The sequence below is a fragment of the Thermobia domestica genome, chromosome 11 (assembly GCF_964235325.1).
Source record: "Thermobia domestica chromosome 11, izTheDome1.hap1.1, whole genome shotgun sequence".
NCBI classification, from domain to species: domain Eukaryota; kingdom Metazoa; phylum Arthropoda; class Insecta; order Zygentoma; family Lepismatidae; genus Thermobia; species Thermobia domestica.
The window spans coordinates 21,043,516-21,056,904 of record NC_137464.1 but is presented as its reverse complement, the minus strand read 5'-3'; the positions used below and the strand labels follow the sequence as shown (position 1 = coordinate 21,056,904).

Below are 13,389 nucleotides of genomic sequence, written 5' to 3'. Positions count from 1 at the left end.
TTTAAGGAATCACCTCCCAGACGTTGTCGGTGTTGTTTTGAAACACCCTGTATATAAAAAGTACAACTACAGTAAACATTAATGTCTTCTTGTTCTATAACTATTTTTCAAACCATGTAATACAAGTGTAAAGCATTTTCTGCCTAACAGCTTTTCCCTGTTCTTGAACAAAATACTAAAACGAGACTTATGCCTTATAATCCCATAGTCCTCTGTTTTCTGATTCTTTTTAATCTTACATCTACTGTTTAAGTAGTCCTCCTCCATAAGAACTTTACTTCCTTTCTTAGTAACTCTCGCCCGTGATGCATCCCCAGTCGGTTGTTGCTTTCTTATCCTATTACAGAAAACTTCTGATTTGCCTTTCTTCTGCCTTACTTGCGGACTTCACATGCGTACCCTTCTCTTGCCCTGTCGTATTGTCTTCAAATCACTTTATTTGTTGTCTGTGGGCGGTTTTAATTTCTACAAAGTAGAGATATTTACCTATACTTACAAAATATGCCTTAACCAATTTAGGCATTGTATCCATCGTATTTTTTACCTACTACCTCCCATCAAATTGGTAGTTCGTCATCCTTAAATTCCATTTCAGTGTTCACTGTTTTTGGTATTATAGCGCTAAATCAAACCTTAGACTTGAAGTTGAAAATTTTCTGTGCCGGTGAACACTGCTGGATGGCGTATGCAACAAGATGTAAAAATTCAGTTCGTTTAACCTTTGTTTAGACATACTCCTATTGGCTCTTCCCGCATTTTGTAGAATTTTTTTGTTTTTTTCTTTACGGTTTGTACTGCAACACTATTGCTCCGGAAAGAGCAAAAATATGATTAATGCCCCTTTTACTACTGTTATTCCTGAAGTCCACACCTAAAAGGTGGTCCATTATCAGAAACTAAGATAGTGGAAAACCCTGTGAACAGAAACACACAATTCTTCTAAAGCCTTCATGTTCGTACTCTAACAAGCCAGGATTTAACTACTAGGGAAAAAAGTATCTACCAATACCAAAATGGTGTAACCAACACACAACAATGATCCACGTGCACGCTCTGTAGCGGTCGCTAAAATGGTGTCCAATTTACACAAGTTCTTTGATGGAAAATTAGGTGCTGAAATACAAATATCACAACTACGGACAAAGAGGGGGAAATGTTCTGTATCACTTATGGCCACCATACCTCCGATCTAGATAAACTCTACTTACCTGGACATCACAAGGCAGTCCTTAAGGAACAACATATTGTCAACTATTTTTATATTTAAACGGTGCTTAAACATGATCTGATTCTCTCTTCTCTTCATGAAATCTGGTAACTTTTAGAGCCACCCATCTCTAGTCGACTTAATAAATTGTTGTAATACTAGATCTTCTTTAATTCCCTGCTCGATATCCTCTGGTCGCAGTAAGATTGTGGTCATTTGGCTGATATATTCCGCCAGTTATGTTTGGTGACGGCAACTTCGATGGGAAATCCGCAAACCACTACTTTCTTTGCGTATATCCCCACATCGTAGTTTTTCTTCAATAAAAAACACCCTATTAGTATAGGCGAAGCTGTAGGAGGCTCATTGATTTCAAAGATCCATCTAACAGGCTTCGACCATTCAGAAACTTATTGAATTTACGTACAACAAAAGTAATGGACAACACTTCCCTTTCAAACTGATCGTAATTCCTTTCTGCTGTTAATAACGTTGCAGAGGCACAAGCTCTTGTTACTGATTTGCCATATATCTCGTTAAAGATCGCTGTTCCTACACCGAAGGAGGAGCATCTATCATTACGACTACTGGCATAGTATCGTTAAACTGCAGCGTTTCCGCTTGTTTTAACAATTAATCGCCGTAAATTCCTGCTATGCTTTTCTCTGTATTCCCATCTTGCTTCTATAATAGACTCTATCTTACTTGGCGCAGATATATTTCGATCCCAGCTCGCGCCGTGTGGACTTTGTGCTGGACAAACACCGTGCTCGTGGGTTTTCTCGGGGTTCTCCCGTTTCCTCTCACTTTCTTCATTCCACCATTTCACTCATCTCTCACCATCACCGTCTCCTTTAGCCTAACTGGTATAACCGTGGGACGTAAAACTTAAAAGATTTCATTTCATTTTCATTTTTGGCGCAGATATCTGATTCCTCTATGGTAACCGAGATATTCAATTGAAGACTTAGAGAAAACACTTGTCTTTGGATTCACATGCATATTTTGTTGCCTAAACCTTCTTAGTACCTCAATAGTGCGCCTGTAACATTATTGCAAAGTATTTCCACAATCAGAACGTCATCCAAATAGCAGGTTACTCCGGAAAATTGTGCTAAAATCTGGTCCATAAACCTTTTAAATAACTGCGAAGAGTAGTTTAATCCAAAATTAAGTGTACTGTGTTCAGTTAATCCCCACGGTATGTTTAACGTAAGAAATTATCTGGACTGTTCAGTTATTACACGTTCTCATCTGAAAAGAACTGTAAATGTTTCTATTTGTCTTATAACTGTTCGTCTTGAGAAACCACATTGAAATGTCGCAGTTTCCTGAGTCGAGAAAGGAGAAATACACACTAATTAGACAAATATTTGCTATAATATTCTTTCCTTCTAGTATTCGGTAGTTATTTCTACAAATTCTAGGTCTTCCAAAACATCAAAATAAAGGTTGAAGTGCTTTCGATAAGTTAACATTTCGTGACGATTCAAAGAAGTTGTAACATTCAGTGTGGTTCTTCAGTTGCTCAAATTCATGTCTCGTCAAGCTCATAGCATAACAATTATTTGCAAAGAACTTTCTGAATCAACGACTGAACAAATAACAGATAAAGTAAGGTATTATATATTGCAAAATCACAAATAGAAAGGATTAGTTTCATAGCTCATGAGAGAACCAGGATTAAATTTAGAACGGGGAAACTTTAATAAAGATTGATACAATATTACATCAAGATACGAACATAGCTATAGAAATAATAATTCTAAAAAAATTACAAACCGATGTAAACCGAACTCAGAAGCTCCTGAAACACAGCCTCTTTCGCTGAGCCGAGCCTGTCTCGGTCGATCTCAGCCACTAAATATGAGGATCTTTACCCTCAGACGATGGGCTACAGTTCACCTAATTTCGTTCAGATCTGGTAGTAATTACTGAGAAGTATCACGTACAAGTCGAGCCGAGGCTGCTCCTGACCGAGATCGGCCACCAAATTATATCGAGTTTTATTCGTTAGACGAAGGGCTACTTGCCCGCCAAATTTGGTTCAGATCCAGCTAATAATTCCTGAGAAATAAAAAGAAATGAAATGAAATCTTTGAGTTTTACGTCCCACGCTTATGCTGGTTTGGCTAAAGGAGACGGTGATAATCAGTAATGAATGAAATGGTGGAATGAAGAAAGTGGGAGGAAACGAGAGAACTCCGAGGAAATCCACGCACACGGTGTTTGTTCACCAAAAAGTTCACTTGGCGAGGACTGGGATCGAACCCGGGACCCCAAGCACCAGAGGCGAATGCTCTACCAGAGAGCCACCGCGGCCCCTCCTGAAAAATAAAATACCACATACAAGGTGAGCCGAGCCCAGCCACCAAATATAGCAATTTTAATTCTTTAGACAATGGGCTACTAGCCTACCAAATTTGGTTCAGATCCGGTCAGTAGTTCATGCCTCCTCTCGAATTATTTTCTAGAAAAGGGTAAGCAACCGAAAGACTAACCGTTCTGATACTTTCTGAAGGTGTAGCTGGCTATGAATTATATTACAGACGGATCCAGAACTAACTTTTTCCAGCCACAACACTTTCAATGGTTATTCCTCTGTCTTACAATATGATCTCCACTTTCTTCGTCATGACTGCATCATATATTAAACATAACTTTCTTACAAGGCTGTCTATATTCTTTATTATAAATTAACGAGAAATGTTACAGTTTCGGAAGTATATCACTTCCTTCTTCAGACTACTATTCCAACTGAAATCATAGATAACGTAACATAATTTGTTATCTCTACCAATCAAGAATCATTTTTTTCATTTTTCATTAAAATTCAACATTTATGTCCATTGTTGTGACAATTTTAAACTCTCAACAGAAATAATACATTGTTAATTAATCTTTATATTTCTTTTAACATATATTAACTAAATTAAATACTAATTAACTATCTAAATATTGAAATTTTCTACCTAATATTGAATACTAAATTTTCTACCTGAATATTGATTACTAATTAACTACGTGAATATTGAAAACCATATAAATAAAATTTAACCCTATATTGTCCTTATATTCTACTTTTCTTCTTTCTTCCCTTTTCAAAGTGTCCTCCCATTCTTCATTAATACTCAAACCACTATTCAAGTTCATAGCTTTAACGTACACTTATTTTATCCTCTTCGCTTCTTTCCGCTTCTTTCCACTTCCTAACCAGTTGTCTCCCTTCATATTCCAATATTTTCGCTCCTTCCCAGTTTACTTCTTTGCATCATCTTTGAAAATGGTTACCCATATCTAGGTGTAGGCCTATCCGGAGTAATTCATTCACATAAGCTGCTTTTATCTCTTCGTGAATTTGTTGTGCTCATTTCCCCTAAGATGCAGGAACTTGATAACATGCCGTGCCTCGAGTTTGTCAATCATTGAAACCTGAAAAAGAAAGGAAAGAAAAAGAGAACCTACAAATTAATATTTGGATGCTTAACTTAGAAGGAACAGATATAATACGCTTGATTGAGAGGGCTTCGAGTTCTTCTAGGGGATTGTATGATTTTTTTAATACCTCCTCGTATAATATTTTTCAAAGTATAACATTTTATGCTGGCTATTTTATTTTCCATTATCATCCCCAAAAATTGGGATCGTATTGTATTCGAGATTGTACTACATGCAGGAATATGGTAATTGGAATTGGGTTTGTCCTTGAAGCGGAGAGGTAGATGATAAATTATTTGAATTCTCGTAATTCTTTACTGAGTAGCAAATTGTATTATATCCTATATTGTGTGTTTTGGAATGTTGAATGTTCTCTGCATTTGTCCGGAAACGTGGATGGTCGGATTACTCCATGGTTATAACTACCCCATCTGTCCCTACTGTTTTAAGATCTAGAAGTATTACGATTTTTGTTGAGTCACAGGGATTCAGTAATCGAGGGGCCCATTTCTAGTGTGAAGGGTCGGTCTCTCATTGTATTCCAGGCCATTAGTATTTGTATTGGACTAAATCATGCGCCCACGTCCTTTCTTTTCTTTTCTTTTTTTTTTCTTCGAAGTTTTCCTTTTTTCTTAACGTTTTGATTCGGTTGATCTTTTTGTTATTCACTTGGTTATTTTTCATGCCGTTTGACGCACAGGACGTGACCACGGAACTCGAAATTTCGTCTGAACCCCACATCGCAATAGGCAGTACTTTTCGAATGGTGCAAGTTATCTTTTTCTTAAAAATAACTGCATAAACTAATCCTTAGTTGTATGAGACGTACTTTCTGCGTGTCTTTCAGTAAAATCTCTGTGTTTGAATGATGGAAGATTCGAATGCATCACTGAATTACATATATGTATTGCGTCTGAATTGAGTTTAGAAAGGTCAGACAGGTGCGGAGAATTATTCAGGTATACGGTTTGAGCTGCATCATCCGCCTGAATGTTCAAAGGAGGATTTGTACATTCGTTGAGAAAATCTGCTGACCACTCAGTGCTGTGGCTCAAAGGATATCGATTTTGCGTAATGTTGTGTTAATAATTTCTGTGAGCATTCTCGTACTGGAGATTTTTTTTTTTTTAATCTTCACTTTCTAAAGTAGTGAGAGAATCACTCGTTTCAGATAACCATGAACTATTAACACAACTTTATATATTATTATTATTTATGTCTTTACGAGGGTCAATTAGCCTATTCGCTGGGTTAAAATAAATATTAGTAATATGTTCCTTTTTACTATTACTAAAGTGCTCTCTGATATGGGCCATTTTCGATCACTTTTATATATCTTTCCCCTCCCCTTCCCAAGCTGTGGGGCTGAATTTGGATTTAAACGGCATCGGAAGTGTCACTGGTCATCTCAGCAACCCCGAAAACTATGGATTCGACACTAATATTGGTCATTTTCGATCATATATATATATATATATATATATCTTCCTCCCCCTCCCCTAAGTTGCAGCGTCAAAATGAAATGATAAAAGTCACCCCAGACCCGAAACTCATCTATGTTGAAAATTTGATCGAGATCCATCGCATGGTTCAAGAGTTATTAAGTCACAAACATACTCACTTTTGTTTTTATTTATATAGATTTTTAGTTCAAATTTCACGATTATGCTGCAAAGCTGAAGTAAAACGGTGATGATCATAGTGAACGAAATAATGCAATAAACAAAGTAGGAAGGAACGAGAGATACGCTCCTATCTCATCTATACGCTCCTTGTCCACAAAGCCCACTTAGCTTGAGCTGGGACCAAACTAGGAGCCCCACGTACTAGAGGTGAGTGCTAAATCACATTAATTACAGTCGGTAATTATTACATAGTGTTTCGCTTAAAGAGAAGTGGAAGAAATTTTGGGTGTTTATGCGTATATAGGGTGGAACATTTATCTTGATATGTCCTTGTATTTTTTAAACTAATAGATAAAAAACGTTGAAATTTCGTACCACACAAATTTTGAGAAGTGGACATTGTTTGACATACTCTGCAATACAACCAGATTAACAGTGTTGCCACTCCAACTTAAAGTATTTTTTCAAAGGTTATTAGATTTCAAATCTACAGTAAAACACTTACAGTATCACACTTACAATGCAGTGTTGCAAAGTAGGGATCACAAACATCGAAAAATAACCAAATTTTAAAATATTCTGCAACAGTAATAACGCAAGTGACATGGACAGGGTACTGCATATTCAAAGTACTTTAGTGTCGAATAGCACGATCATAAGCAGGGTTGGCAAAAACCATGGTTTTTATTGAAAAAAAAATAAAAGTTAAAAAAAAAATTAAACTCGGTTTATTTGGTTTAAACCAGGTTTTTTGGTTTAAACAATTTGCTCTATGTATTTATATCACATATGGACAGAAAAATGTTTGTTTCGCTTTGGTGCTATTATGCAATCACCAAGAGGGGGTCACATAAGCTTAAAGCGGAATCCAAACCGCTTCTCGGCTTAAATCCGAGAGAAATTGTCCTCCATTTGAACTCGAAACCGGGACTAATTGGCCACAAATGCGATACGTGTGCCGACTCACTCACGAAGGATTCCTGATAAAAATACATTGCACTTATCTTTACATACTTCTTAATATAATTGCCAAGAGTCACTTCTTCAGAAGGACAAAAAGATAAACACCTGCACAAGTGAAGCCTTATATAGAATTACATATGAACAATTTCAAAATACTGCAGAGTACAGAACTAATTTAGCCCAAGTTAGTTCACTACAACTTATATTAGTTAAAGTTAAAGAAATACAACGATTTAATTTGCATATCAGTAAGAAAAGTAAATATAGATACGAATCATTTGAGTCCACTTTGACCCATTTATATATAGATAGATACCAAAGATATTTCAGATTTCAATAAATGCCTCTTGTGGGGTTTGTACGACTCCTCTCAAAAAAATGTACGGCATTTAATAATGTTTGTTAATAGTAAACATTATTAAAACGAAACAATAATTTGAATATTTCTTTGATTGCAGTTGCATAACAATAATAACAAACTATAAAAAAATCGCAAAAGAAACATTCATAAACTTATATAGAAAAAACAAAAGTTGCTTTTGTAGTATAACCTCTTTCAGTAATGAATGGGGAATTTAGGTTTGAATATAATACGAATAATATACGAGAGTGAAAGGTGATAATCTACAAATTAAGATTTTATCAACCCTTACACTTTTACGAACATTTTTCGTTTATTGGTTTAAACCAGCCAATCCAGGTCATAAGATTACTTATTTCGAACAAGCAGTAAGAATGTTACAAGGAATTGAAAATTTGATTTTTTTCAAAGACCTTTATTTCGAAAAAGCGTTTAGGTAAGTATCACATCTAATTCCGTTGATGTTTTCAATAGACATGAAGATCATAGTGCCGTTTACAGCAATTTGATATCTCAAACCATCCTGGAGATATGATAAACATGTTAAATTTAATATATTGCTTAAAATGGCATATTAGCGGGAACGTTTTAAAACAATTTTTGGTTTATTTTGGTTCTATAACATTACCACAATACTTTTTGGTAGATGTAATTACAAGAAGTTTTTTTGGAATTACATAATTGTAAACTGTGTTGCAAACTTTACATTATTTACCATTTCTTCAGAAAGTTTGTAGTATCGAATTGCTGTAAACAGTGTTATGATCTTCACATCACATTGAAAACCTCTGTGGAATTGGACGAGGTATTTATCTAAGTAGTTTTTCGAAATAAAGGTCTTTGAAAAAAGTCAAATTTTCAGTCCGTTGTATCTTTGTTCTTATTCATTTGGAATTTGTGGTATCATGGTCATAGTATTAGACACTAAAATACTTCGAATGTGTATTGACTTTTTCGTCTCACTTGCGTTATTACTGCTATGGAGTAGACCAAAATTTGGATGTATGTGAAACTGGTAGCGTCCTTAGTAAATTTCTGGAAAGAAAGTGAAGTTACAATCCAATTTAGAAAATAGTGCACCTTCTGGCCAAATTGAATGTTCCAAAGGGTGGTTAAAGTAAATTTTCAAAATGGTGGCCTTCAGCATTGATACATTTCTGAGTACGAATCACGACTGCTTCCAATGGGATTTCTGCGCACACCGTTTGTATCTCATCCCAAAGTGTGAGTGTGGTTACGTACTTTACGACGGTACATCTAATCTTTTCCTGTGCCCCATAAGAAAAAAAAAAAAAAAAATCAAACGCGTAAGGTATAGAGGTCATAAAAACTCAATTGGTCCCCTGCGTCCTATCCATTGGCCTGTACATTTTGATGCAGGTATGGTGGCACATCCTTAACGATAGTGCGGCAGGGCGCTCTCTTGTGATATTATTTTCGTACATTTTATGAATGACAGGGAAAATGGGACTAGCAGGCATTGTTAGGTATTTTTCTTCACTTGCAGTGCCATCAAAGTGGAAAGGCCCAATGCATCCCCCAAGAGACAAACTATATTATATATTTACACCAGGCAAATTCACAACCTTTTCAGCTGTAATGTAGGGATTACCTTCATCGTAGTTCACACAGTTAAACCTGTTGGCAGTTCTATTAAGTTTGAATTTTAGTATTTTTGTGTCGAACCATTCCTTCTCATTGTATCACTTATTTGCTACTGTATAGCCCCATTATGGATTTAACAAAGAAAAGAGCTGGAACTATTTTATTTAGTTGAATTAAAGTTCTGCAGAACTATTTTATTCAGTAAAATTAAAATTCTGTCGAACTGTTTTATTTAGTTGGTGAACATTAAAATTTCAATAAGATTTGTAAATGGAAATCATGAACCAACGTAAGGAATTAAACTATAGACTCGTGATCAGAAATATTCATTTGGACTGATTTTGGTGTACGTTTGTCATATAGTAATTGCGGAGATTTTTCTATGGGAATTCTGATCTTCCTTAGCAACTTTTTCTTAAAGCATGTACAACAAATTCATCGCATTACATTACATGGCATCGATCGTGATGTCAAATCAAAAACGTTTCTTATAATAATAGGAATATATACAAATATCTCAGTATTATCAGTAACAAAATTTGCACTTTAAAAAAAAAATGTGAATTCTCACAGAACCACGCCGAAACTTCTCTTTTCAGTTGAAAATTTTGGCAGTTACTAGATGACACAGACATCAAGATTAGTCCAAATGAATGTAAGAACTAGCTTGTTACTGTTCTCTACAATTCAACTTTCTCATATCATCGATCTCTCTGACCGCTTATTTTATTGAAGTATTATTACTTATTTTGAATGCTTATCAGATAAGGTTCTTATTTAATATACGAAGGTGCTTATCAGGTACGGTTCTTACTTGATATATGAAAAATCTCCGTGTGCAGTAATTATCAATACCTTTTTAAAGTGTTCTGTTTTCAAAAAAAAAAAAGTATTAACGAAAAATTTTTATAATCGTATTAACTCTTGTTTTCCTTTTCCTATCTTTCCAGCAATTCTTTTAGTTACCAGGGATGGATTTCCAAACAGGATTGATATGTGTAGGAGTGTTTCTGTTATCGGCAATAGTGCTGTTTTTTATCTCTGTGTTTGGCGTGAAAGAGAAGACCTATGAAGAAGCAATTGCTGAGCAACGGAAGATGCCCGAGGAGCATCTTCTATTAGGTCGAAGTGGTAAAGATAAGGCAAAAGAGAAGAAACAGAAGAAAGCGAATAAGAAGGTGAAAGAGAAGTCTTCGGAACGTGAAAAGAGCGAAACGCAGACAACTGAAACACCACCTGTAACACCAACCAGTGTTCCTGCTTCCCCCATGGAGAAGGTGAAGGTGGACTTTGAGGAGCCAGAGGCTGAAGTTGTAAGTGATCGTCCTCCTCAGGTAGATATCACATTCATTTCTCAGCTACCTGCTGGAGTGTGCTATCCCTCCTCCTGTTTTATTTCTGCCTGCAGTTGAAGCTATTACTTTCGCTCTATAATAGATATCTTCATTTATTTACTTTTAAAGTGTTAATTCTAGTGTTTATGATAGGAAATAGCTAATTGACTTGTATGATATATATTGGACTCAAAGAGTGCATAATCCCTTTATGTATATTTACGATGGCTTATTTTCTTTAGATAAGAAGTGTGATTCAGCTAAAAGCATATCACTTCAAATAACACGGAGGTTTAGTTACGAAGCTCAAAAGTTACTTTGCGGTTAGAATACAAAGAAGATAAAGTGGATCAATTTGGAAGGATTAATATCGTATTTTAGCCAAGTATCTGCGATAATAACTGTCCAAAGGAAAATTATACCACTTTTCCCCCCTTTTTTAAAAGAAAAACACATCCGGAAACGTTTTTCAAAAATATATAATTTATAGTAAATGCCGTGTTTACTTATTTTTAATACAATAGCACCACAATTGTAGCGCAAAGATTATTTGAGAAGTTTACTTGAGATCAATTCAATGTATTCTACTAACCTGAATATTCTATCATTTCTTTCCCCGTCATTCACTTTCATTCATCCTTCGGGGCATAATCGTGAGACGTATCTCAGTTCAAGTATTTCTGTATCACAGCTCACAGGCATATGTTTACATTTGCTTTACAGAACTGCAGGATATATGTTCATGTTTTCGTATATCATGAAGTTGCCTTTACTTTCTTTCATTTTTTTTCTTTTTTTTAAAATCTCATTAGTTGTGCTCAAGCCTTCGACCTACTGTATACTGTTTCATATTAGGAACTCTTATTTATTATTATTATTATTATTATTATTATTATTATTATTATTATTATTATTATTATTATTATTATTATTTACATTTAACAGTATTTTAAGTTTGCCCACCAATCAAATATGGAGTCGCACAAATAGTAATGTGCAAATTACGTAGTTACGGCCTTGTCCTAATAATAAATAGTAAATCACATTCAGTATCGTGGCTTCGCGTAGCGTAGTCGCTAACACTTTCGTCTTTGGTGGAGCGGTCCCGGGTTCGATTCCCGGTTGGGACACTCGACCGAAAAAGTGTAAAAGGTTTTTCAGGCCAATCATCCTGAGGGAGGTTTTTCGTCATTCACACCAGGTAGACGCCGGAATGGTACCTAACATATAGGTCCCAGGAAACTTTCTTCCTTCCCCAATCCTTCTTTGTTGGCTATCCTCGTAGTAGTGTGATCACCGAGGGACGTCCCCTCATACGTGACGGACTATCATGGCCATAGATGCCGAAAGCCCAGAAATCTTAATTCCTAAATCCTTCCTTAATGTTCAGTATCATCAGCATCCATTTTGAAATAATTAATTTGAAGCAATACAGTTTATGTTGCAGTTTAATCGTAAAAATAGTTTTAAATCGGCAAATTTCCTGCACGCTGTCAACATCTATGGCATCAAGCATAGGCAACGCGAGTAGCAACACTTATTAGAGCTACTGTTTACTATTAGGGATTAGTATTACATACAGACTGAGAAGTTTTTCGTTTTATTATTAGGATTTGTAGTTATCTAACTGTAATAATTCATTCTATTATGAATGTTTTTTTTTCTGTTTTTTTTTTTTTTTTCTTTCTTAGTTTGAAGTGATCTTAATATCGTGTAAACGTGCCGTCTTAAAGATCTCATTCTAATAAGAAATCGTATTGAAGTCCTTTTATTGACTCCAGAATGAATATTAGTTGTATAGGGCTTATGATCTCTTTGAGTAGAGTAAGGAACCATAGTAGCCAAGTAAATTGCATGAGAGAGCATGGCGACTATGTGTTGCGTATTTATTATGTAGCCTACATTTCAATGGATGCGATAGTTTTATTTTGTCATTAATGAAGTACATTCGAATGATTTAGCTTCTTTCATTGGTAACTATTAAACTATGTATTCAACGTAGTAAATTTGTAGGAAATATAGATCAATAGTGCATCCTTTTTTTATCGGACAACTTCAACATTTTTTTTGTAGTTTTCCCCTCTTTTTAATTCCATTTTGAATGCTTTCTCCCATTTTAATGTTTTTCACGTTTCTGTACTAACAGTATTTTACATTTTTTCAATCTTCCTTTTTCATTACTAATTTTTTTGAATATATTATCAGTACAAAAATTTTAGTTACTGACTCGAATAATATAATTATACTACTTACGTTGTGTCACGATTACTTGTTAGGTAGGATTTTCATACCACGGACAGAATCATTTCATTAGTGGCATGCTGACTTGTTTGATTCTTTTCATTCATATAATAATCAAAAGGAAATTGTATATAGTTACTGGTAAATTGCTTCAATATTTGGTTTGGATCATTCATATGAACCGACATATTTTTAAGTATTTACAGTTTGAAATGTAAATTATAAAAGCTTCCTTCGCGTTTTTTGCAGCGACATTAACGAACATCCGCATTAAGGATCATGATTTTATTTATTTGTTATTAATTAATAATAATTATGAATCTTTTCATTTGTCACAGAGTAAATATTCCTTAATACATCAACTCCTAGTAGTGTGTAAATAATCGTTAAATGTTTAATATATTGAAGTAGGAAAAAGCAAACATGTTGTGATCTGGAGTAATCTTTCTCAACAGGAAGATACAAAGAAGAAAAAGAAAAAGGACAGAATGAAGCCAATTTTGTTGAATAAGGATGAGCACAGTCCCACAGTTGAGGCTGAACCACATCCAGCCAATCGCTTTGAACAAATTCAACCAAAAGATGATCTAATAATGAAAAGAAGACAAAGTGTAA

At 35.0% G+C, this 13,389-nt stretch overlaps 1 protein-coding gene across 6 annotated transcripts in view; it reads left to right on the top strand.

Moving 5' to 3' along the window:
• The window catches only part of LOC145663966 (uncharacterized), a 193,913-nt gene that overhangs the window by 20,974 nt on the left and 159,550 nt on the right, over nucleotides 1–13,389 (top strand). For 5 of the 6 annotated variants that reach the window (XM_081730201.1, XM_081730199.1, XM_081730205.1 and 2 more), the window contains exons 2-3: nucleotides 10,150–10,533; nucleotides 13,230–13,385. In XM_081730201.1, coding sequence (XP_081586327.1) covers nucleotides 10,171–10,533; nucleotides 13,230–13,385 — 519 coding nt within the window. In that variant the 5' untranslated portion in view covers nucleotides 10,150–10,170. The remainder of the gene's footprint in view (nucleotides 1–10,149; nucleotides 10,534–13,229; nucleotides 13,386–13,389) is intronic. The other variant, XM_081730202.1, reaches the window with a different exon arrangement.